General features: G+C 40.1%; 3 protein-coding genes across 3 annotated transcripts; 1 reads left to right on the forward strand and 2 right to left on the reverse strand.

The window, feature by feature from the left end:
* The first annotated feature begins 819 nt into the window (after nt 1–819).
* On the forward strand, nt 820–1,803 carry LOC116570903 (olfactory receptor 1361-like). Its single transcript, XM_032308522.1, has one exon. It carries the CDS (start codon nt 820–822, stop codon nt 1,801–1,803), a length of 984 nt encoding a protein of 327 aa, XP_032164413.1.
* Nucleotides 1,804–6,427: 4,624 nt separating this feature from the next.
* On the reverse strand, nt 6,428–7,354 carry LOC116570199 (olfactory receptor 1Q1-like). The gene has a single exon (XM_032306957.1). The coding sequence runs from the start codon at nt 7,352–7,354 to the stop codon at nt 6,428–6,430; it is 927 nt and encodes a 308-aa protein (XP_032162848.1).
* Nucleotides 7,355–22,788: 15,434 nt separating this feature from the next.
* LOC116570796 (olfactory receptor 1361-like) lies at nt 22,789–23,721 on the reverse strand. Its single transcript, XM_032308331.1, has one exon. It carries the CDS (start codon nt 23,719–23,721, stop codon nt 22,789–22,791), a length of 933 nt encoding a protein of 310 aa, XP_032164222.1.
* Nucleotides 23,722–25,323: the final 1,602 nt, after the last annotated feature.

The raw sequence follows: 25,323 nt of genomic DNA on the forward strand, positions 1-25,323 counted from the left end.
GGGAAAACCTGAACTGAAAGGAAACAAGATTCACATCTACTGGAAGATTACATTATTTATTGAAAAATAATCATTAATAATATCAATGATGATGTTAATAATTTCTGCTCTCATCCCAGGTAAGTTCAGTTGACTTAATGGAACAGGAATTGCCCTACCAAAGGAACAATAGCTTCTGGACATACAAAGTTAGGACCAGATCTTCACTCTAGGGCTCCATCAATGATGCAGAGACTCGGACATCTGCCTGGAGCCTTGACATAATTTCCTTTACTTACCAACTCTGACAGTCAGTAAATTGTGGTGCTTATGTCTAATAAAACTATACAGGGTTGAGTACAGGTTTTGTCTCTCAGAGCCTATAAGACCTTCAACAAAGTAGTCTCTTCGCTTTAGCTCTCTCATCTGTAATATAAAAAGTAGTTTGTATCATATGGGATTGTTGTGACAATTAAATGTATGGTGTTTAGTATGCTCTTCAGGGCATTGCAAACACCAAAGATATTCTGTGTTTAGTGATGCCTTCTTTGGTATACAGCAACCATGTATGATTTCTCCTACTTCCCTTAATATATATCATATCAAGAGATTTTAAGTGGTCAGCAAATGAATCTGGAATAAACTAAAGAGTGTGGGTGGGTACTTCAGTGGATGGATAGAAAGATAATGACAAGGGAAAGAGTTGAAAGAAAAAAAGGTCTTTTGAAAACTAGGGGCATCCATGCAAGAAAAGGTGTTTCCTAAAGGCTATCCCAGAGTAAACTTCAGCATTATTTAATCCTAACACTTGCTGTTGGTGGGTAATACTGATCCTGTGTTATGGCCACTAGAAACAGGACAGAAGTAACTGAATTTGTCTTATTGGGCCTGTCCAGCTGGCCAGAGATGCAGCCAGTTATTTTCGGGATTGTCCTTTCCATGTACCTGGTGGCACTTATGGGCAATGCCCTATTAGTAATTGTTGCCCTTTCAGACCCCAAGCTTCAGACCCCAATGTATTTCCTGCTCAGTCAGCTTTCCTTCATTGACATGTTTCTGACAACCATCACTGTTCCCCAGATGCTGGTGCACACACTGTCTGCAAATAGAACCATCTCCTTTAATTGCTGCATGATCCAGCTGTTCTTTTTTATGGCTGTGGGCAGCATGGAAGGCCACTTGCTAGCTGCCATGGCCTATGACCGCTATGTTGCCATCTGTGACCCCTTAAGATACTCTGCCATCATCAGCCATCACCTCTGTCTGCGCATAACCTTGACCTCATGGGTGGTCGTCAGCCTCAACAGCCTCCTTTATAGTGTGTTGGTCACCCGCTTAACCTTTTGTGACAACAAGGTCATCCACTTCTTCTGTGACATCACACCCTTGCTGAAGCTCTCTTGCACCCGACCAGTGGTCAACGAAATGCTAATATTTACTGAGGGTGTAGCTGTGGTGGTCAGCCCCTTCTTCTTCATTTTAGGTTCCTATGCCCGCATTGGCATTGCCATAGTCCGCATGCACTCAGTTTCTGCCCTGCGCAAAGCCCTGTCCACATGTAGCTCCCACATTCTGGTTGTGCTGCTTCTGTATGGCTCTGTGATCCGCATGTACCTCCGGCCATCTTCCAGCTATGACTTGGACCAGGATCGCCAAGTTGCCATCTTTTACACAGTAGTTACCCCTATGCTAAACCCACTAATCTACAGTTTGCGGAACCAGGAAGTTAAAGGGGCTCTGCGAAGGCTTTTCAGGAAACTCTCCATCTCAGGAAGCTTCCAACCTGGTTCCCAGGTGAACAGGAGATGTCAGCACGTCTCCTGAGCCTAAGGAGTTAAGGTCTAACTTGAAAATGCCTCAAATAAATGGGTTACATTCATAATACCTGGTATTGTTCACAATCATGTGAAATAATTTTCCTTGTTGGCTCCCTCCTGCCTGGATTTGGGAAGAAATGAATTCATAAATAAATAATTCTGATCCTCATTGACTGACCTAGAATCTCATCATATTGGAACTGGACAAATAATTTTATTGATTTACTTTATTTTTAAAAATATTTTATTTATATATTTATTTGTTTAAGAGATTGAGAGAGAGAGGGAGAAGGAGAGAGAGAATGGATGGAGGGACAGAAGGAGGGTGAGAGAGAGAATCTCAAGCAGACTCCATGCTGACCATGGAGCCTGATGTGGGGCTCCATCATGACCCTGAGATCATAACCTGAGCCAAAATCAAGAGTCAAATGCTTAACCAATTGAGCCACTTAGGCACCCCCCGAACTGCTGTTTTTAGATCACCAAACCTGAACCTCTCATCTTTTAAAACTAATATGGGGCATAGGGGATTGCTAAGCCAAATTATACATCAGTGAGGCCTGCAGAACTGTGATCATTTTAGTCATATCATGGCAGTGTCATATACTTGTCGTGACAGGTGTAAGGTGATATCTCATTGTAGTTTTGATTTGCATTTCTCTGATGATAAGTGATGATGAGTATCTTTTCATGTGTCTGTTGACCATCTGTAGGTCTTCTTTGGAGAATTGTCTGTTAATGTCTTCTGCCCATTTTTAATTGGATTGTGTTTTTTTGGTGTTGAGTTGCATAAGTTATTTATACATTTGGGATACTAATCCGTTATCAGATATATCACTGGCAAATGTCTTTATGCAAATGTCATTTAGTAGGTTGTCTCATTGTTTTGTTGCTTGTTTCCTTTGATGTGAAGAAGTTTTTTATTTTGATGTATTTTCAATAGTTTATTTTTGCTTTTCTATCCCTTGTCTCAGGGGACATATCTAGAAAAATGTTGCTATGGCCAATGTCAGAGAAATTACTGCCTGTGGTCTCTTCTAGGATTTTCATAGTTTCCTGTCTCACATGAATGTCTTTAATCCATTTTGAGTTTTTTGTGTATGGTGCAAGAAAGTGGTCCAGTTTCATTGTTTTGCATGTAGCTGTTCAGTTTTTCCCAACACTATTTGTTGAAGAGACTGTCTTTTTTCCATTGCATATTCTTGCCTCCTTTGCCAAGGACTAATTGACCATATAATTGTGAGTGTATTTCTGGGTTCTTTATTCTGTTCCATTGATCCATGTGTCTATTTTTGTGCTGGTACTATACTGTTTTGATTATTATACCCTTGTAGTATATCTTGAAATCAGGAATTGTGATACCTCCACTTCTGTTCTTCTTTTTCAAGAATTCTTTGGCATTCAGGGTCTTTAGTGGTTTCACACAAATTTTAGGATTATTTGTTCTAGTTCTGTGAAAAATGCAGTTGGTATTTTGAGAGAGATTGCATCAGATCTGTAGATTGTTTTGGGATGAACATTTTAACAAAATTTGTTCTCCCAATCCATAAGCATGGAATATCTTTGCATTTATTTGTGTGATCTCCAATTTCTTGCATCAGCATGCTATAGTTCTCAGAGTATAGATGTTTCACCTGAGGAGAGTGATTTTTTTTTTAAAGATTTTATTTATTTATTTGACAGAGAGAAATCACAAGTAGTCAGAGAGGCAGGCAGAGAGAGAGAGGGAAGCAGGCTCCCTGCTGAACAGAGAGCCCGATGCGGGACTCGATCCCAGGACCCTGAGATCATGACCTGAGCCGAAGGCAGCGGCTTAACCCACTGAGCCACCCAGGCGCCCTGAGGAGAGTGATTTTTTGAGCAGACCATAGAGTAGTCTATCTCTTTAAAAATTATAATAATTTTACATTCTCACATTATTTTAAATTCATAGTAATAACTAGCAGTTCAGTAATTACAGTGACTAAATTATTCTATCTGAGCTTTCATGTCCCTCCATAAAAGACAGTATAGGACATAGAGTACTGGTAATAGAGATTGGGAGAGAGAGTGGCTCTAACACTAGAAGTAAGTGGTCCTATATGGGACATATGTCAAGTAGGCTGTTTAAACACACCGATAGACTTGATGTAATATGTAAGGGGAAAAGAAGAATCAAAGATGGACTATGAAAATAGTGGGTGGAATCATTGTGCCATTTATTTATATGTGATGGTGTCTGTATTATTGCTGTAAAGAAACACATACATTTGAGAGATAAAGGGAGCAGTGTTTATAATTACACTGAAATAATAGAAGTAAGTAGCTCTTTTGTGCAAATATGATTTTCTAAATATTCTTCTTCTTGAAGATGTCCGAATGAAATAGAGTGCAAAAACCCAAGAGAAAATGCTAAAAGGCTTTGTTGAAGGTGGTGTGGGGTCATGTTCAAGGGGATGGACTCTGGAACCAGATACCATGAATTAGAATGCCACTATTGTCATTAGTTGTCATGTGACTTTTTTTCTCGGGCTATTGGTAACCAGTTTTAGCTGGACCTGCCCTGGTAGTTATTATGATTACAAAATGCCCTCAGTAATGATCAGGAAACTTTGAAAAAAATTTTATTACCCTCAGGTCTGGAAAGCATATTGTACACTTGGTACCCCATAGTGAGGTCACAGGTACAGAGAAAGCATAGGAGAGCATAGGCTTAGTGTTCTGCTTTTATTGGGGTTGAGGGAAGGGGCCTTGGGTTTCACAGGTTGATTCGATTGGTGGATTTAAAACATAAGGGCAGGACTTTAAAGTGTGGGAAGAGAAAAAAACAAATGGCACAAATGGTCAGTTAATCTAAATCAGCCAAGATTTCTGAAGCAAATGAGCAGGGGGTGATGGCATAGGAGGTTGGAGAGTTCTGGCTCTTTACTAGTCAGTGTGGCTGGCAGTGTATTTATTGAGATAGCCTTTTTGAAGTGGAACCCTCCAGAATCAAAGCTAAATCAAGCACTTAGTCTACAAAAAGTAAAACCATTTAGTGCTCTTTGACAATGATTCAACTACTCTGCCTCAGTTATCCATCTGTAAAGAAGAGAGAAACAGTATCTATAATTTAGGGTTGTTGAAAGGAATTTATGAGTAAAATATATGTAAAGCACTCATAATAGTGACCAGCTCATGAAAACCATATGTGTGTGTCCTATTATTACTAATATTCTTATTACTATCAATAGCATACAGATGAAGAAATAATGGGAGAAAAGAACAGAGTTAATAGTTAAAGGTTTTGATATCTGTATGTACCTAAAGGCTACTGATGAAATGAGAGTAAGGCCAGTAATTATTCTGCTTCATTTTTTATTGACTGCACCACAGTTGCTAGTATGTGTGTATTGTATTGGTTGACATTTCCTTCAAAGTACTGAATAATAGATAATTTAGTGGAACAGAGTAGAGAACCCAGATATGGACCCTCAACTCTATGGTCAAATAATCTTTGACAAAACAGGAAAAAATATACAGTGGAAAAAAGACAGTCTCTTCAATAAATGGTGCTGGGAAAACTGGGCAGCTATATGTAGAAGAATGAAACTCGACCATTCTCTTACACCATACACAAAGATAAACTCAAAATGGATAAAAGACCTCAACGTGAGACAGGAATCCATCAGAATCCTAGAGGAGAACACAGGCAGTAATCTCTTCGATATCAGCCACAGCAACTTCTTTCAAGATATGTCTCCAAAGGCAAAGGAAACAAAAGCAAAGATGAACTTTGGGACTTCATCAAAATCAAAAGCTTCTGCACAGCAAAGGAAACAGTCAAAAAAACAAAGAGGCAACCCACGGAATGGGAGAAGATATTTGAAAATGACAGTACAGACAAAAGGTTGATATCCAGGATCTATAATGAACTCCTCAAACTCAACACACACAAAACAGACAAATATCAAAAAATGGGCAGAAGATATGGACAGACACTTCTCCAATCAAGACATACAAATGGCTAGCAGACACATGAAAAAATGTTCGTCATCACTAGCCATCAGGGAGATTCAAATTAAAACTTCATTGAGATATCACCTTACACCAGTTAGAATGGCCAAAATTAGCAAGACAGGAAGCAACATGTGTTGGAGAGGATGTGGAGAAAGGGGAACCCTCTTATACTGTTGGTGGGAATGCAAGTTGGTGCAGCTACTTTGGAGAACAGTGTGGAGATTCCTCAAGAAATTAAAAATAGAACTTGACTGTGGTTCTGACTATACAACCTTTCTTAGTCTTTTCCATTTGATTGAGCCTGGTTGCTTAGCCTTCGTAGAAATTCATGAGTTCCACATACACTTTTAATAAATCTATGAATTAACCAGAATTTTTTTCTGCTGCCTACATTGAAGTATATTATGACCCTGTTGTTTAATGGCAGACCCAGAGCACCCTCTCAGTTATAACTAAATACATAGTTTCCTGTGCTTTTTGGTTTAAGGGATAGCTCAGAACAATATTCAGTGGTAAAATCCATAATATATACCTAATTTGGATATTTCTAGGAAGTTCTAATGGAAACAGATATGTGAGGGACAAAATTGTTTTCCCAGAATCATAGATAAAACTAGAAACTGTGTTTTGGGATTTTAGCTGAAGGAAGAAGTTCATATTCTGCTCACCCATTTTCTGAAGGCTCCCTTGACATCCCCATTCCTCAGGCTATAAATGAAGGGGTTCAACATGGGGGTTACCACTGTGTACATGACTGTCAGGATGCGACCCTCAGTTGCCGAATAGCTGGTAAGAGGCCGGAAGTAGACCCATGTGAGTGTTCCATAGAAGATAGCCACCACAGTGAGGTGGGAGCCACAGGTAGAAAAGGCTCTCCACTTGCTCTTGGCTGAGGGGCTCCGGAGGACCACTGAGATGATGCGGGCGTAGGAAGCAATGATGAAGGCCAGAGCTCCATTGATGACAATAACACCCTCTGTATGAATCATTAGGGTGTTGAGGTAGGGGCTGGAGCAGGAAATCTTCATCAGAGGGTAGAGGTCACAGAAGAAATGGGGGATCTTGTTATCTGCACAGAAGATCAATCGACCCATGAGAAAGGTGTGCAGCATGGCATGAAGATGAGAGAGGATCTGGCACAGAGCCACCATCTGTGAACATAGCATTCTGGTCAGGATCCTAGGGTAGTGGAGAGGGTAGCAGATGGCAATGTATCTGTCATAGGCCATTGCAGCCAGAAGGAAGTTTTCCATGGCTGCAAAGCAAATGAAGAAATAAGTCTGAGCTAAGCATCCCATGTAGGAAATAGCCTTGGTAGGAGAAAAAATGTTCTGTAGCATTTTGGGGACTGTGGTGGAGGTGAAGCAGATGTCTGCCAAAGCCAAGTTACTGAGGAAGATATACATGGGGGTGTGGAGGCGTGGAGTAGAGATAATCAGTGTGATGATGGCAAAGTTCCCAGAAATGTTGATTGCATACATCAGTAGAAAAAGAAGGAAGAGTGGAATCTTCTCTTCCGGCTGGGCAGAAATGCCCAAGAGAACAAAATGGGATACACTGGTCCAGTTGGTATTGACCATCTGTTGCTATAAGAACAAACAGATTTAGTACTTTTTATTGAGACATATAATTGCCATATAACATTATATTTGTTTCAGGTGTACACCATAATGATTCAGTATTTGTATATATTGCAAAATGATCACCACAATAACTCTAGTTAACATCCATCTCCATACACAATTACAATTTTTTTCCTGTGATGAAGACTTTTTGAAGATATACTCTCTTAGTAACTTTTAAATATGTGATGTAATATTATCAACTGTATTCACCATGTTGTACTTATTTTATAACTGGAAGTTTATACCTTTGAACCCCCTTCACTCATTTCACCACTCCCTGCCCTCTGCCTCTGGCAACTACCAATCTGTTCTCTGCATCTATGAGGTTTTTTTTTTTTCTTTTCTTTTTTTTTTTATGAGAGAGAGAGAGCATGCACGTGAGCACACGTTAGCAGTGAGGGAGGGGGAAAGGGAGAGGGAGAGAGAAAATCTTTTTATTTACTTCTTTATTTTAATTTTAATTAACATATAATGTATTATTTGTTTCAGGGGTACAGGTCTGTGATTCATCTTCAGCAATTCACAGTGCTCACCATAGCACATACCCTCCCCAGAGTCCATCACCCAGCCACCCCATTCCTTCCACCCCCTTCCACTCCAGCAACCCTCAGTTTGTTTCCTGAGATTAAGAGTCTCTTATGGTTTATCTCCCTCCCTGCCTTTGTCTTGTTTCATTTTCCCTTCCCTTCCCCTATCATTCTCTGTCTTGTTTCTCGAATTCCTTATCTCAGTGAGATCTTATGATAATTGTCTTTCTCTGATTATTTCACTTTACATAATAACCTCTAGTTCCATCCATGTCATGGCAAATGGCAAGTTTTCATTTTTTGATGGCTGTATAATATTCCATTGTATATAGATACCACATCTTTATCCATTCTCCTGTTGATAGACATCTAGGTTCTTCCCATAGTTTGGGTATTGTGGACATTGCTGCTATAAATACTGGGGTGGATGTGCCCCTTTGGATCACTACATTTGTGTCTTTGAGGTAAACACCTGGTAGTGCAATTGCTGGGTCATAGGGTAGCTCTGGTTTCAACTTTTTGAGGGACCTCCATACTGTTTTCCAGAGTGGGTGCACCAGATTGCGTTCCCACCAACAGTGCAGGAGGGTTCTCTTGAGAGAAAGAATCTTAAGCAGGCTGCACACCCAGCACAGAGCCCAATGTGGGGTTGTTCTTACAACCCTGAGATCATGACCTGAGTTGAAATCAAGAGTTGGATGCCTAACTGACTGAGCCACCCAGGCACCCAGAGTTTTTTTCCCCCTTTAAGTTCCTCATATAAGTGATATCATATGGTATTTGTTTTTCTCTGATTTATTTCACTTAGCATAGTGCCCTCAAGGTCCACTCATGTTGTTGTAGATGGCAAGATTTCATTCCGTTTAATGACTGGATAGTATTTCGTTGTATATATATACTACATCTTCTTTATCCGTTCATCCATAGATGGACCAGCTAGGTTGTTTCAGTGTTGTGGCTATTGCAAATAATGCTGCAGTGAACATAAGTGTACTTATATCTTTTTGAATTATTATTTTTGTTTTTTTAAAGATTTTATTTATTTATATGAGAGGTTAAACATTTACATTTGTTGCTACTGGCAGTCAGAAACCAGCATGGGTCTTGAGTGTAGAAAGGACAGGATTTCCCGGAGTACAGCCGGGCTTCAGTAAATTCGTTTATGACTTCCAGCCTATGGCCTCTGATTTTTTTTCCCTTCCTTTTTTGCTTGAAGGTGGCAGAAAAGTAGCAGTGGATAAGGCTGCGCTCTTTTGCGCCAAACTAAATGTCTAGCGTCCGCAGTTACAATGTGTTGCTAACAAAGGCAGAGGTAGCTCTTTGGCTCCCAGAGCTTAACTCCAAACTCTCCCTCACAGCCATGTCCATGTCTACACTTCTTAAGGGTTCCTAAGCAGCTCTCACTACTGCTTGAGGAGCAATACAGAAAAGGCAATGTAGAGAAGCTGGGCACAGGATGGGAAATAATGGGCTTCAGAGTCAGACAGAGCTGTATTCGAGTTCTTGATTCAACAAGTTAGATTCCCTGAACCTCAGTTTCCCAGTCTGTAAAAGGAACCATATGGTGCTCACTCAGAGTTTTTGAGACTATTAAATGAGATGCTGAATTTAATGCCCCTCACATGACTTTTCTTTTTTTTCCTTTTTAAAAAATTTTTTGTTTCTTTTCAGCATAACAGTATTCATTGTTTTTGCACCACACCCAGTGCTACATGCAATCTGTGCCCTCTCTAATACCCACCACCTGGTTCCCCCAACCTCCCACCCCCCACCCCTTCAAAACCCTCAGATTGTTTTTCAGAGTCCATAGTCTCACATGATTCTTTATATGGAAAACCCAAAAGAATCCACCCCCAAACTACTAGAACTCATACAGCAATTCAACAACGTGGCAGGATACAAAGTCAATGTACAGAAATCAGTGCCTTTCTTATACATTAACAATGAAAATACAGAAAGGGAAATTAGAGAATCAATTCCATTTACTATAGCACCAAGAACCATAAGATACCTGGGAATAAACCTAACTAAAGAGGTAAAGGATCTGTACTCAAGGAAATACAGAACACTCATGAAAGAAATTGAAGAAGACACAAAAAGATGGAAGACCATTCCATGCTCTTAGATCAGAAGAATAAACATTGTTAAAATGTCTATACTGCCTAGAGCAATCTATACTTTTAATGCCATTCCGATCAAAATTCCACCGGTATTCTTCAAAGAGCTGGAGCAAATAATCCTAAAATTTGTATGGACCCCGAATCGCTAAGGAAATGTTGAAAAACAAAAATAAAGCTGGGGGCATCACGTTACCTGATTTCAAGCTTTACTACAAAGCTGTGATCACCAAGACAGCATGGTACTGGCATAAAAACAGACACATAGACCAGTGGAACAGAGTAGAGAGCCCAGATATGGACCCTCAACTCTATGGGCAAATAATCTTCGACAAAACAGGAAAAAATATCCAGTGGAAAAAGGACAGTCTCTTCAATAAATGGTGCTGGGAAAACTGGGCAGCTATATGTGGAAGAATGAAACTCGACCATTCTTTTACACCGTACACAAAGATAAACTCAAAATGGATAGTGTAGTGTACTATTAATGAGGGTAGATTTAGTGATTCATCAGTTGCGTGTAACACCCAGTGCTCATCACAAGTTCCCTCTTTTTTAAAAAATTTTTATTTATTTGTTTAATTTCTTTTCAGTGTTCCAGAATTCATTTTTTATGCACCACACCCAGTGCTCCATGCAATACATGCCCTCCATAATACCCACCACCAGATTCACCCAACCTCCCACCCCCTGCCCCTTCAAAACCCCCAGATTGTTTTTCAGAGTCCATAGTCTCTCATTGTTCATCTCCCCCTCCAATTTCCCCCAACTCCCTTCTCCTCTCCATCTCCCCTTATCCTCCGTGTTATTCCTTATGCTCCACAAAAAAGTGATGGATATTAAGGAAGGCACGTATTGTGATGAGCACTGGGTGTTATACGCAACTAATGAATCACTGAGCCCTATGTCAAAAACTAATGATGTACTGTACATTGACTAACTGAACATAAACAAATAAACAAACAAACAACAACAACAACAACAAACAAAAAACCCGAAGAGTCAGATGCTCAACCGACAGAGCCACCCAGATGCTCTTCAGTGTCTATGCTCTTAACCACTGGACTATGCAGTCCCTTAAACATTCCCTAACTATTCCAGTTCCTACTTTCCTCTTTGTTTCTTCCTTTTCTACTGAGCTATCTTGTGCCTTTAGCCATTGATAAGTGTCTCTCGTGTTTTTTTTTTCTAGTTTAATTCTCATTATAGAATTAAAAAGTAGATATTATCATTCCCATTTTCAGATTATTAAGTTGAGAATCAGAGGGATAGATTAACTTCTGTGGGGCCACAGAGCATAGGGTTGGATCATAGAGCTAACTCAGAAGTGATGCTCTTTCTGTCCTAGCTCACCCATTTAGCACCTATGTTTTATTCTTGTCCTGTCCTTCCATCCCCTTACTAGTCTGTCACTGTAGTTGGAGCCTCCAAATCAGAGCAATGGGTCCTGACTTTATTTAGGAAACATGAGATGTCTCCCCTCAGTTCTTAGGGGTGTTTTAAGAAGAGAATGACCTCTGCCAGACAGTTTACAGCCTGTGGCTTCTACCATAGACCCATCAAGCTCCTGTGACAAAGATGCTTATAGGACTGGAGAAAGCCCCATAAGTTGTTGGAGGGCAGGCTGCCTGGAACCACAGTCCTCCTCATCTCCCTCAGAGCTGGTGGAGATGATCCCTCCTGACACATAGTGCAGCATATCAGCTCATTGTGGGCAAAGGAGAATGATGTGGTATGGGACAAGGCATGGGAAGCCAGGAATGAGGAACTACTAGAGAAGAATCTTTATATAAAGATGTGGACAGAGAAAAAGTAGTGTGGTATGTGAAAAAGTCTTAATTGAAGAATGGTAAGATTTGGGCTCTGGTGTCAGATTGCCATGAAACTTTTCTTGGGGGTCTTGGGAAAATCACTTCATTCTTGAGAGTCTCTGTTTCTTCATCTGGGAAATGGGAAGATGAACCCCTGCTTTCAATAGAAGAGCTTTTGTAAAGAAAACAAAAACAAAAACAAGAGACTGTGGACTTAAAGGCATTGTAACAAGTTTGTGAAATAGTGTAAAGTTGTTTGTTTTAAATTCCAGTAGGAACTTGGCTTCCCTATCACAGAACAGGTCCCCACAAGTCCTGGCACTCAGATCCACAGACTTCCCTGATAACAGAGTTGCCTCTCTTTCCAAAAATGACCTTGATAAACAGAAGCTCTTGGCACTTGTATAACATGACTTAGTCTATTCTCTGGGTTTTTCAGTCTGATCACTAATTCCCAGAAGTGGAAAGAAAAGTCCAGGTCAGTTTTTAAGAAAGACAAAGTTGACAGCTATGTACAGGGTTTCATTTTAGAATCATCCAATCCTGATTACCCATAACACCTCCCAAAGTGACTAAAGCTTTCTGGAATTCTATCAGATATTTTCTCTTTGACTCAGGAAAATTTCCCTGAAAGGAAACACTCTTGACTATTTAAAACATTCAGTTTGTTTTTTGTTTTGGGGCAATTCCCCCCCCCCCCCTGTGGCTAGGTTTCATAAAGGGAGGAGAAAGTCCATGAAGATATATAGCATGTCTGAGGATGGCATAAGGAAGAGGCACTATAAAGGGAAAGAAAAAGAAAAAAAAAAGAAGAAGAAAACTAAGGGAGTCAAAGACAGACTTCACAAAATGCACAATACTGTGTAAAGGATCCAATTTGAGAAAGATGGTTATCCCTCCAGAAATTTCAGAGAGCAATTCCTGTGAAGGAATTACCTGAGTGGCTCAGAAATTGCAGTGTGGGTGTGCAGTCTTGAGCGAGGAGACTCAGCTTCTTGTGGGCCTCTGACTGGACTGGAATGGGCTGGGCTGGACACTTCCTTCGTCCCTCAGGGAGCATGTATTGTCATGTCTTCTTTTGACAGTAGCATAGAGCTATCTACTCGGGGAAGACGGGAAGTTGCCCAGCATAGCAGAAAGGAAGGCATTGGGAAGGAGTTGAAGGGAGAGGGCAGCCAGCCTCATGGTGGTGCTTCTGCTGGTCAGGGGCAGGAAGGCATGCCTAGGAAATGCACTGGGAGATTTTATCACATGCTTCTGCATGACTCCATGGTTCTCACTAGCACCGAGCCCCAAGTGTGTCATTGTCCAAATCTGAGACCGTCCCTGGGGATTGGGACCCAGGAGGCAGTACTTCCAGTATTAGCATTAGTGACTCCTGTGGCGTGGCAGGTGATCCCGAGAGTGGTCAGGACTTGGGAGATCATCCTGGACATGGAGTTCTCTGTCCTGTGCTCCAAAATTTGACTCTAAGAAGTCCTTGAAGATGTAGCCTGTTATTTTTACATTTCATTGAAGTGAAAAATATTTTGCAGTGAAACACGTATCAAGTGAAAAGTGAGAGTCTTGTTTCCCATCTTCCCCATTCCTCTCCAGGAGTAATCGCTGTTCATATTTTGACATGGACTCACCCAGACACTTTTCTATGCACAAATATACATGTATAATTTTATTTTTACAAAAAATAGGGCCATTTGTTCTGGAGCTTTCTTTGTTTCTCTCATCAATATATCACAGATCTCCTCTGTCACCATCAAACCTACCCCATAGGGCACCTGGGTGGCTCAGTGGGTTAAAGCCTCTGCCTTCAGCTCAGTTCATGATCTCAGGGTCCTGGGATCAAGCCCTGTATCAGGCTCTCTGCTCAAGGGGGGAGCGCTTCCTCCTCTCTCTCTGCCTGCCTCTCTGCCTACTTGTGATCTCTGTTTGTCAAATAAATACATAAATAAATTCTTAAAGAAAAAACCTACCTTGTTATTTTAAAGTATTTAGTGCCTATTGGATGTTCCACAATTATAGACCATCCTTCCTCATGCCATGTATCTCCTTTCTTGGGGGCGGGCTATCACAAAAGCAATGCTACATGGATATTCTTTTACAGATATCTTTGTTTGCACATATTTTTCTAGGAATGGAAATGCTTTATGAAAGTATATGTGCATTTTTTTTTACTTTCCTGTAGCTTGATGTTTATTTTTTTAAAATTTTTAAAATTTATTTCTTTTCAAAAAAACAGTATTTATTATTTTTTCACCACACCCAGCGCTCCATGCAATCCGTGCCCTCTATAATACCCACCACCTAGTACCCCAACCTCCCACCCCCCCGCCACTTCAAACCCCTCAGATTGTTTTTTAGAGTCCATAGTCTCTCATGATTCACCTCCCCTTCCAATTTACCCCAACTCCCTTCTCCGGTCTAACACCCCTTGTCCTCCATGATATTTGTTATGCTCCACAAATAAGTGAAACCATATGATAATTGACTCTCTCTGCTTGACTTACTTCACTCAGCATAATCTCTTCCAGTCCTGTCCATGTTGCTACAAAAGTTGGGTATTCATCCTTTCTGATGGAGGCATAATACTCCATAGTGTATATGGACCACATCTTCCTTATCCATTCATCCGCTGAAAGGCATCTTGGTTCTTTCCATAGTTTGGCGACTGTGGCCATTGCTGCTATAAACATTGGGGTACAGATGGCCCTTCTTTTCGTGACATCTGTATCCTTGGGGTAAATACCCAGAAGTGCAATGGCAAGGTCATAGGGAAGCTCTATTTTTAATTTCCTGAGGAATCTCCACACTGTTCTCCAAAGTAGCTGCACCAACTTGCATTCCCACCAACAGTGGAAGAGGGTTCCCCTTTCTCCACATCCTCTCCAACACATATTGTTTCCTGTTTTGTTAATTTTGGCCATTCTAACTGGTGTAAGGTGATATCTCAATGAAGTTTTAATTTGAATCTCCCTGAGGGCTAATGATGATGAACATTTTTTCATGTGTCTGATAGCCATTTGTATGTCTTGATTGGAGAAGTGTCTCTTCATATCTTCTTCCCATTTTTTGATATGTTTGCCCTTTTCGTGTGTGTTGAGTTTGAGGAGTTCATTATTGATCCTGGATATCAACCTTTTGTCTGTACTGTCATTTGCAAATATCTTCTCCCATTCCGTGGGTTGCCTCTTTGTTTTTTTGACTGTTTCCTTTGCTGTGCAGAAGCTTTTGATTTTGATGAAGTCCCAAAAGTTTATTTTCTCTTTTGTTTCCTTTGACTTTGGAGACATATCTTGAAAGAAGTTGCTGTGGCTGATATCGAAGAGATTACTGCCTATGTTCTCCTCTAGGATTCTGATGGATTCCTGTCTCACATTGAGGTCTTTTATCCATTTTGAGTTTATCTTTGTGTACGGTGTAAAAGAATGGTCGAGTTTCATTCTTCTACATATAGCTGTCCAGTTTTCCCAGCACCATTTATTGAAGAGACTGTCTTTTTTCCACTGTATATTTTTTCCTGTTTTGCCAAAGATTATTTGCCCATAGAGTTGAGGGTCCATATCTGGGCTCTCTACTCTGTTCCACTGGTCTATGTGTCTGTTTTTATGCCAGTACCATGCTGTCTTGGTGATCACAGCTTTGTAATAAAGCTTGAAATCAGGTAACGTGATGCCCCCAGCTTTATTTTTGTTTTTCAACATTTCCTTAGCGATTCGGGGTCCATACAAATTTTAGGATTATTTGCTCCAGCTCTTTGAAGAATACTGGTGGAAGTTTGATCAGAATGGCATTAAAAGTATAGATTGCTCTAGGCAGTATAGACATTTTAACAATGTTTATTCTTCTGATCCAAGAGCATGGAATGGTCTTCCATCTTTTTGTGTCTTCTTCAATTTCTTTCATGAGTGTTCTGTATTTCCTCGAGTACAGATCCTTTACCTCTTTAGTTAGGTTTATTCCCAGGTCTCTTATGGTTCTTGGTGCTATAGTAAATGGAATTGATTCTCTAATTTCCCTTTCTGTATTTTCATTGTTAGTGTATAAGAAAGCCACTGATTTCTGCACATTGACTTTGTATCCTGCCATGTTGCTGAATTGCTGTATGGGTTCTAGTAGTTTGGGGGTGGAGTCTTTTGGGATTTCCATATAAAGAATCATGTCATCTGTGAAGAGAGAGAGTTTGACTTCTTCCTTGCCAATTTGGATACCTTTTATTTCTCTTTGTTGTCTGATTGCTGTTGCTAGGACTTCTAATACTATGTTGAACAAGAGTGGTGAAAGTGGGCATCCTTGTCTTGTTTATTAAGTAAGAGCCATGCAGATGACCTCTCTCTAGGAGACTCTGTGGTATATATGCATTTTTAATTTCAGGTGGCAGCACCAGATTATCCTCCAAAAAATTGGAGTCAAATTACTGGGTGTGGTGCAAAAACAGTGAATACTGTTACGCTGAAAATAAATTAAAAAAAATATTTTATGAGATTAAGAGTCACTTATGGTTTGTCTCCCTCCCAATCCCATCTTGTTTCATTTATTCTTCTCCTACCCACTTAAGCCCCCATGTTGCATCACCACTTCCTCATATCAGGGAGATCATATGATAGTTGTCTTTCTCTGCTTGACTTATTTTGCTAAGCATGATACGCTCTAGTTCCATCCATGTTGTCGCAAATGGCAAGATTTCATTTCTTTTGATGGCTGCATAGTATTCCATTGTGTATATATACCACATCTTCTTGATCCATTCATCTGTTGATGGACATCTAGGTTCTTTCCATAGTTTGGCTATTGTGGACATTGCTGCTATAAACATGGGGGAGGGGGTTTGGGAGAAGGGGGTGGGATTATGGACATTGGGGAGGGTATGTGCTTTGGTGAGTGCTGTGAAGTGTGTAAACCTGGTGATTCACAGACCTGTACCCCTGGGGATAAAAATATATGTTTATAAAAAATAAAAAATTAATTTAAAAAAATATTTTAAAAAGAGCATATGAAAGTGTCCTTTTCCACACAACCTAACAGCACTGTTCGCCAACTTTTTTCTGTCTCTCAGTCTGATGACAGAAAACAAAAACAAAAACAAAAACACCCCACAATCCTTTATTATCGTTTTACTTTTTTTTCCTAGTTGAAGGAAACATTTTTTTTTGTATTTTTGACCATTTTTATATTTCCCTTCTCTGAATTTTCCAAAGAAATCCTTCACCATTTTTTTCTCTGTGATGGTTGTGTTTTTATTATGACTTTGCAGGGGTTATAATGTGCTTAAGAAATATTCTGTTATGTTTTCCTTCCTGATCTGACTCATAACTCTCTGTTCTCAGTATGCGGCTTGGATGGATATTTTCCCTTTTACTTATGCTCTCTTCAGTCTGGGAACACAAATCATTCATTTCCCTAGAAAGAGAAATGGACCATTCCTATCAACTCTCATGTCCGTCTGCTGCCAAACATCTGAAACTCACATAGACGCAGATGTTGTTGAAGGCACATAGTTGGCAATTATAATAGGTTGCATATGTTGAGTGTTTACTATGAGTCAGACATTCTGTTTAAAGTGCTCAAATGCTTTTATGTCATTTATTCCTCCCAGTGACCAAATGAGCTACTCCCATGTTCATTGTGGCATTAGTCATCATAGCCAAGATATGCAAACAACATAAGTGCTGTTGACAAAAGAATGGGTAAAAAAAATGTGGTATATAAACACCCAATGGAATATTACTCAGCCATACAAAAGAAGGAAATCCTTCATTTGTGACAACATGGATAAAGTTTGGGGCTATTATGCTGAGTGAACAGTCAGGTAGAGAAGACAAATACTATATGATCTTGCTTATATGTCGAAAAAGCCAAACTCATAGAAACCAAGAGTAGAAGGTGATTTCCAGGACCTGGAATGAGAAGTGGGTTAGTTGAAAGTATATCCTTCTAGTTATTCAGATGAGTAAGTTGTAGGGATGTAGTGTACATTGTCGTGACTGTAGCTAACAATACTCTTATATATTTTAAGGTTGCTAAGAGCATAGATCTTAAATGTTCTCACCACACACACACACACACACACACACGGTAACTGTGAGACAATGGATGTGTAAGCTAACTTTTTTGTGGTAATCATTTCACAATATATATGTATACCAAGCCACCAAATTCTACACCTTAAACTTACACAATATTACAGGTCCATAGTATTTCAATAAAACTGGAAAAATAAACAATAAAAAAACTGAAATGGGTAAAATTAAATTACACCATTTGGGCACAGATGTATATGTCATAAAATTAAAAGAGAAATCAAATAAGTAATTAGCATAAAAGTAGGAATAGTGCGTACTAAGGAGGGCACGTATTGCATGGAGCACTGGGTGTGGTGCATAAACAATGAATGCTGGAACACTGAAAAAATAAAATTAAAAAAATAGGAATAGTGGTACTTTCATAGGGAAGAGAGGAGCTGCAATTTCACAGAGGTACACAGACAGTTTCTGGAAAGCTGGCAATGATCTATTTCCTCAACAGGTGGTAGATACTTAGGGTTTTGCCTTGTGAGAAATCATCAAACAGTAAAAACAAAAGTTAGAAATTAAAATAAATTTATAAAAATTTCAAAAAAATTTAAATAAACATTCCAAATAGAACTCATTCACTTAATCATTAATTTCCATATTAATTTCTTCATTCTTTTATTTAGCTAAATCCTATGGGGTATGGTAGTGTTTAAGACAGAGCTCCTCCTTTCATAGAATTTACAGTAAATCATAAGAGATGTTATGCACTAGACTACAGGCTCTATGAAGTCAGGGGCAAGATGTATTTTTTTCTTCATAGTAGCCCCAATAGCAAGTGTTAGGCACCTATTAGGAACTTCGTACATATTTGTAGAATGAATGGAAGAATAAGTAAAGTAGTTTCTTAGGCAATTACTTGTTAAATATCATTGAGAAAAGTGCATTGAAAGAGAAACACAGGGAGTTTGGAAAATGTAAATCACAAAGATCTAACCTACCCTTCCTGAGGAAATGATGCTTCAGCTGAGATCTAAGGAATGAGTGAGTGTTAGGGAGAAGAGGAGGAGGAGAAAGCATTTTAGGCAGAAAGAATTTTGAGGGAGATAAAAACATTCAGACTGTTTTTCAGAGTCCATAGTAATACATATACTTGTTTTAATTAAAATTTTAGCAAAATATTTGAAAAAAAAAAACATTCAGACTATAGCAGTGCTTGATCCAAATTATTACAATGAGATAAGATTGCTGCTGTTTAACAAGGGCAAGGAGGTATATGTTTGGAACTTGTGGGATTTACTGGGACACCAGCAGGTGCTCCCATGAATGGATGGAATGAGTTAGACCTGTAATGGGTACTGTAGGCGGGGAACCCTGATTCTGATTGTTCCCTGAGGATCCAAAGCTATGATATAGCACAGGTAATGAGTTCCAGAGTGATAAAGTAAATATTATAGAAGAAAAATGCAGGGATATAGCCCAGGTACAGAGTTTCAGGGTGATAATGTAAATATTATAGAAGAAAGCAGGGCATCGCTAAGAGTGAATGTTTGTTAGATGAATTCTATGAACAATACGACATAATTGGTAATAAGGCTCCTGTGTTTGTGACACTCGCCTGAGGCTGCCGGAGGTCTCTTCTCCACACAACCTCTGCTTGAAATGCTTAGGGAGGATGTAATTTATACAGGGAAGATAAGAGAAACAAATATTTTAATTGGGAGGCCCCCAGCATTACTGGAATTTAGATCCACTTCAATCCACAGATTCCTTCTGTAGGATAGTTGTAACAAAGAACTTTATTTTTTTCTTTTTTTAATAACTTTTCTATCATGTTATGTTAGTCACCATACAGTACATCATTAGTTCTTGATGGAGTGCTCCATGATTCATTTTTTGTGTGTAACACCCAATGCTCCATGCAATACATGCCCTCCTTAATAGCCCAGTGATGTGTACGAAGACATTTAAAATTGTAATAATGTTCTGCAACAACAGAGACCTGCACCAAGTGCAGATAACAAGGAAGGGCATGGCCAGTAGAGTCAGAGCACCTGAAGTCAGACCTCAAAGACGCCATTGGACAACCAACCCAGAACAGCAGAAGCTCTGAACATATAGAAGGGAGATCTGGTGGAGGAGATGACATGTTAACTCTAATCTTGAGGCAAACTGCTGCAGTGGGGACTACAGCTTGTCCTACTAACCCTCCTATTATCTTTTTTTAAAAAGGAACATGGCACTCAGCCACCACTTTAAAGAAGCAGTGACAAGGTGTAGTGGACTTAATATGGGGGGCAAGAGGGTCTGAGCAGTGCAAGGGGTAAACAGTAGTAAATGCTCTTGTTGCCTCAGCCATGTACCCTCAAGTCTTATCATTGTCCTGATACTGACAGGACATATGGATTTACCCCACATACTTTCAGATACCAGCATATCCATCTGTCTGAAAGCTATTTCTGGCTGCTGGAGGTGTCCCAGGGTATCCCATGAGTTCCAGATAGACATGCATAGCCGAGAAGAAGTGCTGAGGAATTAATGCTCCCTGGGAAAGCCTTCAGTCTCAGCTGGTGGGAGTTGGGTGGGGTAATTTAGAAGTGGGTGTTCTGTACTGGTTCCAGAGTTCCCCAGCCATAGTTAGGGTCAGCTAGGCATGGTGGTAACTCATGTGGTAGTGTCCCTGTATTGTCTACTTTCCTCTACTGTCTTCGTTCCCCATTTCCTCCTGGTGTTTCCTAGGATCACCTCCCAAAAGAACTGCTTATATTCAAATTCTTGCCTCAGAACCTGTTTCTAAGTGAACCCAAACCAAGATAGATTCCAATATTATGGCTTTAAAACACCTTGTAAAAGGCCTACCTCTCTTCATAAGCACTGGGCCAGGACATTTCAAATCTCTCATTTGATGGTGAGTGCTATTTGGCAATAAAATGGCCTAAAATATGCTTGCCAAATTCTGTGTGTCTTATTTTTGGTAAATGTGAACAACTACAACCATTAAAAAGCATATGATTCTGTTGGCTTCATGATTATTCAGCAGGGAGGGGTCAGGCTCACAAGACCTACAACAATGAGAAGAGCAACTTTGAAAACAACAGCAGCTATACAAGGGCTATGGTTATTTTCTGAGTCCCTTCTACATGTCAGAGATCATGAGAAGCACTTCAGTTATAGCCATTCAGTTATTTACTGTTTATCAATATTATTAAAACTTAGATTTTTACCTCATTATTACATACAAGGTGACTCGGAGATGTTAAATATCTTACTCTAGAGTCTCCGAGACTCTAGATATGTGCTGAGGCTATGATTTTCAGATTGTTGGGGGTGTTTGAGGGAGCTCAAGAAACAGCACCCACTTTCCCAGTTGAGTTCTCAATCAACTACTGAATAAGACAAGGACACACAAAAGACAGGGGCTATATCGCTACTTTACTCCTGATGAAGTCTAAGTTAGAGACATGACTTGAAGTGAGAACCTAAATATTTTCCTGACCAACCCCAGAAGCAACTATTGCTGGATTTGGGAGGATTCTCAGGAGTATATGAGTGGCCACTTTACCCTTGGAGATACATAGCAGAGCACATGTCCCTGTGAACAGGTTGGTTCTCAGTAAGAAACAGGATTGGCCTGGGCTGAGTGTGCACAAAATTTCTGTTCTGGGGCAGAGTGAGTAAGGGTAGCAAACTAGGGCAGTTGTTAGATTAAATAAATCTCATCCACTCGCAAGTACAAGTCAAGCTAGGTGAAAAAATATTCCTCCCAACACTAGCACACTCTTCTACCTACATTGAGTCAACCATTGGTGACCCATGTGAAGTGAATATGGAGGAATTAAATAATCATTGGAAGAATTCTCCTTAACACAGTTTCTACCTCCATATTCAGAGACCTCCAAAATATTTACCAGAGAGAGAAATCATGTAGAAGAGCCTTCATAAATAAATAAGAAGACTGGAAACAGGGCTTCCAGAGAGGGAGTGATTGAGGGTTTTCCCAATAGAGAGAAGGGAATTCCTAAGATTAATTAAGATAAATAACAGAACTTAAGATCTGGATTCCATAAACATTTGTGGAGCACTTACTGTGACCCAAGTAAGCTTATATGTTTCTTATTATTTATTACTCTTATGATGTAGTTGTTTTTCCAGTTTTACAGATAAAGAAACCAGACCTCAGAAAGGAAGAATGTTCCCCAAATTACATAGTGTGAGAGTGGAAGGCTTTTGGTCCTGATTTGTAACTTCTGACTTCAAGTCTTTAGTTCTTGTCACCATAACACTAAATATTATTGGAAGTGGGATATATGCATATAGGGTTTTGACTAACATAATTCATTCACTCTATTTTATAAATGTTTCAGGAAACCAAGGCTCAGAGGCAATCAAGTGATTATCCAGCTGTCACACAGTTCATTTCTGGCAAAGCCAACCCTGGAACCCAGGGCTTAAACTATGCCCCATTCTGATGTTTCAATAGAACACTGCCTATTTAAATATAAAGTATCAGGTTACTTCCTTTGTGCTTCTTGCTACCAGACATAATGAATCCTATATTCTTGGGCCAATGACATCTTCCACAGTTCTGTTATAACTTGACCCAAACAAAAATTTTTACTTTCATTGTTGTTTTATATGTATACAAGCCCCCAGGCTTTGGCTTGAGACCAGTAAAAGTAACAAGAGCCATTTTGAGAGTGGATAGTAAACTACTCAGAGCATGGGCATTTCACAGAGACAATCTGAGGTTACTGTTATCACTTGTCCCTCCCTGTCCTTAGATGTCAATCTGTACTTTGTAATACAAACATAAGAAAAAAGAAGTCACATGTTCAGGGAAGCTTCAGTGGTTAGGTCATCAGGAGGCCAATTTCAACTCCCAGCTCTCTGAGTCTTGGAGTCAGGACCACAAGGTCCTGGGAAAGAACATTAGAGTGTTTTTCTTCTGAGTAGTTTTCCCAGAGCCCCCTTCATATCCCTGTTTCTTAGGCTATAGATGAAGGGGTTCAGCATGGGGGTCACCACTGTGTACATTATTGAGAAGACTCTGTCCTTTCCACCTGAGGGGGATGATGGAGGACATAAATAGACCCCAATAGCTGTGCTATAAAACAGAGAGACCACAGAGAGGTGGGAGGTACAGTTGGAGAAGGCCTTTTGCTTACCCTTTGTGGAATTGATTCTTAGGATGGCCAAAGCAATATAAAAGTAAGATGTAAGGATGCAGATGAAGGGTCCAATTAGCAGTGTTCCTGCCACAAGGATGAGCACCAGGTCATTAACATAAGTACTGGAGCAGGCCAGATTCAGGAGTGGGACCAGATCACAGAAGAAATGGGGGATGATATTGGGGCCACAGAAAGAAAGCCTCATTACCAGGAGGGTATGCACTAGGGCATGGAAGGTAGTGACCATCCATGACCCAGCCACCAACAGGATACACCGTTGGGAGTTCATGGTCATGGCATAATGGAGGGGGTGGCTGATGGCCACATAGCGGTCAAATGCCATCACAGCCAGGAGAAAGTTGTCCAGATCTGCAAATAGGCCAAAGAAATAAAGCTGTGTCAGACACCCACCATAAGAAATCAGTTTACTTCCTGAGCTAATATTATCTAGCATCTTGGGAATTATTGTGGAGATGAAACCAATGTCAGAAAAGGAAAGATTAGCCAGGAAGAGGTACATAGGGTTGTGGAGGTGCTGGTCAGAAACTATGGCCAGGATGATGAGCAGGTTCCCCAGAATGGTGACCAGGTACATGCCCAGGAAAAGCCCGAACAGGAGAGGCTGCTGCTCTGGTTGCTCGGAGAGTCCCATGAGAAGAAATTCATAGATGCTGGTCTGATTTCTTCTGTCCATGTCTGGAATTCTGTATGAAAGAAATTTGTTGTTGTTTTTATTTTTTTTAATTTATTTTTTATTTTCAGCATAACAGTATTCATTATTTTTGCACCACCCCCAGTGCTCCATGCAATCCGTGCCCTCTATAATACCCACCACCTGGTACCCCGACCTCCCACGCCCTGCCCCTTCAAAACCCTCAGATTGTTTTTCAGAGACCATAGTCTCTTATGGTTCACCTCCCCTTCCAATTTCCCCCAACTCCCTTCTCCTCTCTATCTCCCCATGTCCTCCATGCTATTTGTTATGCTCCACAAATAAGTGAAACCAAATGATAATTGACTCTCTCTGCTTGACTTATTTCACTCAGCATAATCTCTTCCAGTCCCGTCCATGTTGCTACAAAAGTTGGGTATTCATCCTTCCTGATGGAGGCATAACACTCCATAGTTTATATGAAAGAAATTTTTATGATAAGTAACAAAAAAGTAAAATAATGCTGTGTGGGAAGTATTTCATATTCCTATTAGAAACATCATGTGGGGGGCGCCTGGGTGGCTCAGTGGGTTAAAGCCTCTGCCTTTGGCTCAGGTCATGATCTCAGGGTCCTGGGATCGAGCCCTGCGTCGGGCGCTCTGCTCAACCGGGAGCCTGCTTCCTCCTCTCTCTCTCTACCTGCCTCTCTGCCTCCTTGTGATTTCTGTCTGTCAAATAAATAAATAAATCTTTAAAAAAAACTGTATATATGCAAAGTATACAGTGTGATGTTTTAATATAAATATACATTGTAAAATGATGATTGCAGTCACATTAATTCATACATCTTTTGCCTTAGAGAATGTAAATATCCAATTTGGCAGTTACAGTTCTCATGGCAAATGAAATTAATGGAGTTTTTGGCTTATGCATCAGTCTCTTGTGAGTGTGATTGATGTGAGTCAGTCCATTTCAGTTTAACCCAGTGCTTGGATGAGATCCACACCACATGGGAGCATTTCCTGTATTTCACAGAATCGAATCTCTACTATATCTATATACTTAAAACCACTACATGAGACTCATCTATTTGTGTCCAAGCAGAGTATCTAGGTTGCATAACAAAAAGGGAAAAATTTAGTTTGTACTCAGAAAATTTTGACTCACCTTCCCCCTCTTTTTTTTAGATTTTTTAAAAAATTATTTATTTGACAGAGATCACAAGTAGGCAGAGAGGCAGGCAGAGAGAGAGAGGGGGAAGACAGTTCCCTGCTGAGCAGAGAGCCCGATGTGGTGCTTGATCCCAGGATCCTGAGATCATGACCCCAGCCAAAGGCAGAGGCTTAATCCACTGAGCCACCCAAGCACCCCTTGACTCACCTTCTTTATCAAACATTGTAATATGGCTTCGAATAATTCATTTAAACTGTCAAACTTTGGTCCCCCCCCCCCATGAAGAAAGATAACTTGAATTGATGTCATAAGCTGTTGTGAGTCTCCTTCTCACCATCAGAAAAACATCTAGGCTCTTTCTTATCATGACATTATTAGCCCTTCTTGAGTCTGTTTCCATCTTTCTGTCCAGTGAGACTTCCCTGTTACACCACACCAGTCTTGCCTATGAAACCACTAACAGTCCTCAGA

This window comes from Mustela erminea, chromosome 12 (genome assembly GCF_009829155.1).
Source record: "Mustela erminea isolate mMusErm1 chromosome 12, mMusErm1.Pri, whole genome shotgun sequence".
Taxonomy (NCBI): Eukaryota; Metazoa; Chordata; class Mammalia; order Carnivora; family Mustelidae; genus Mustela; species Mustela erminea.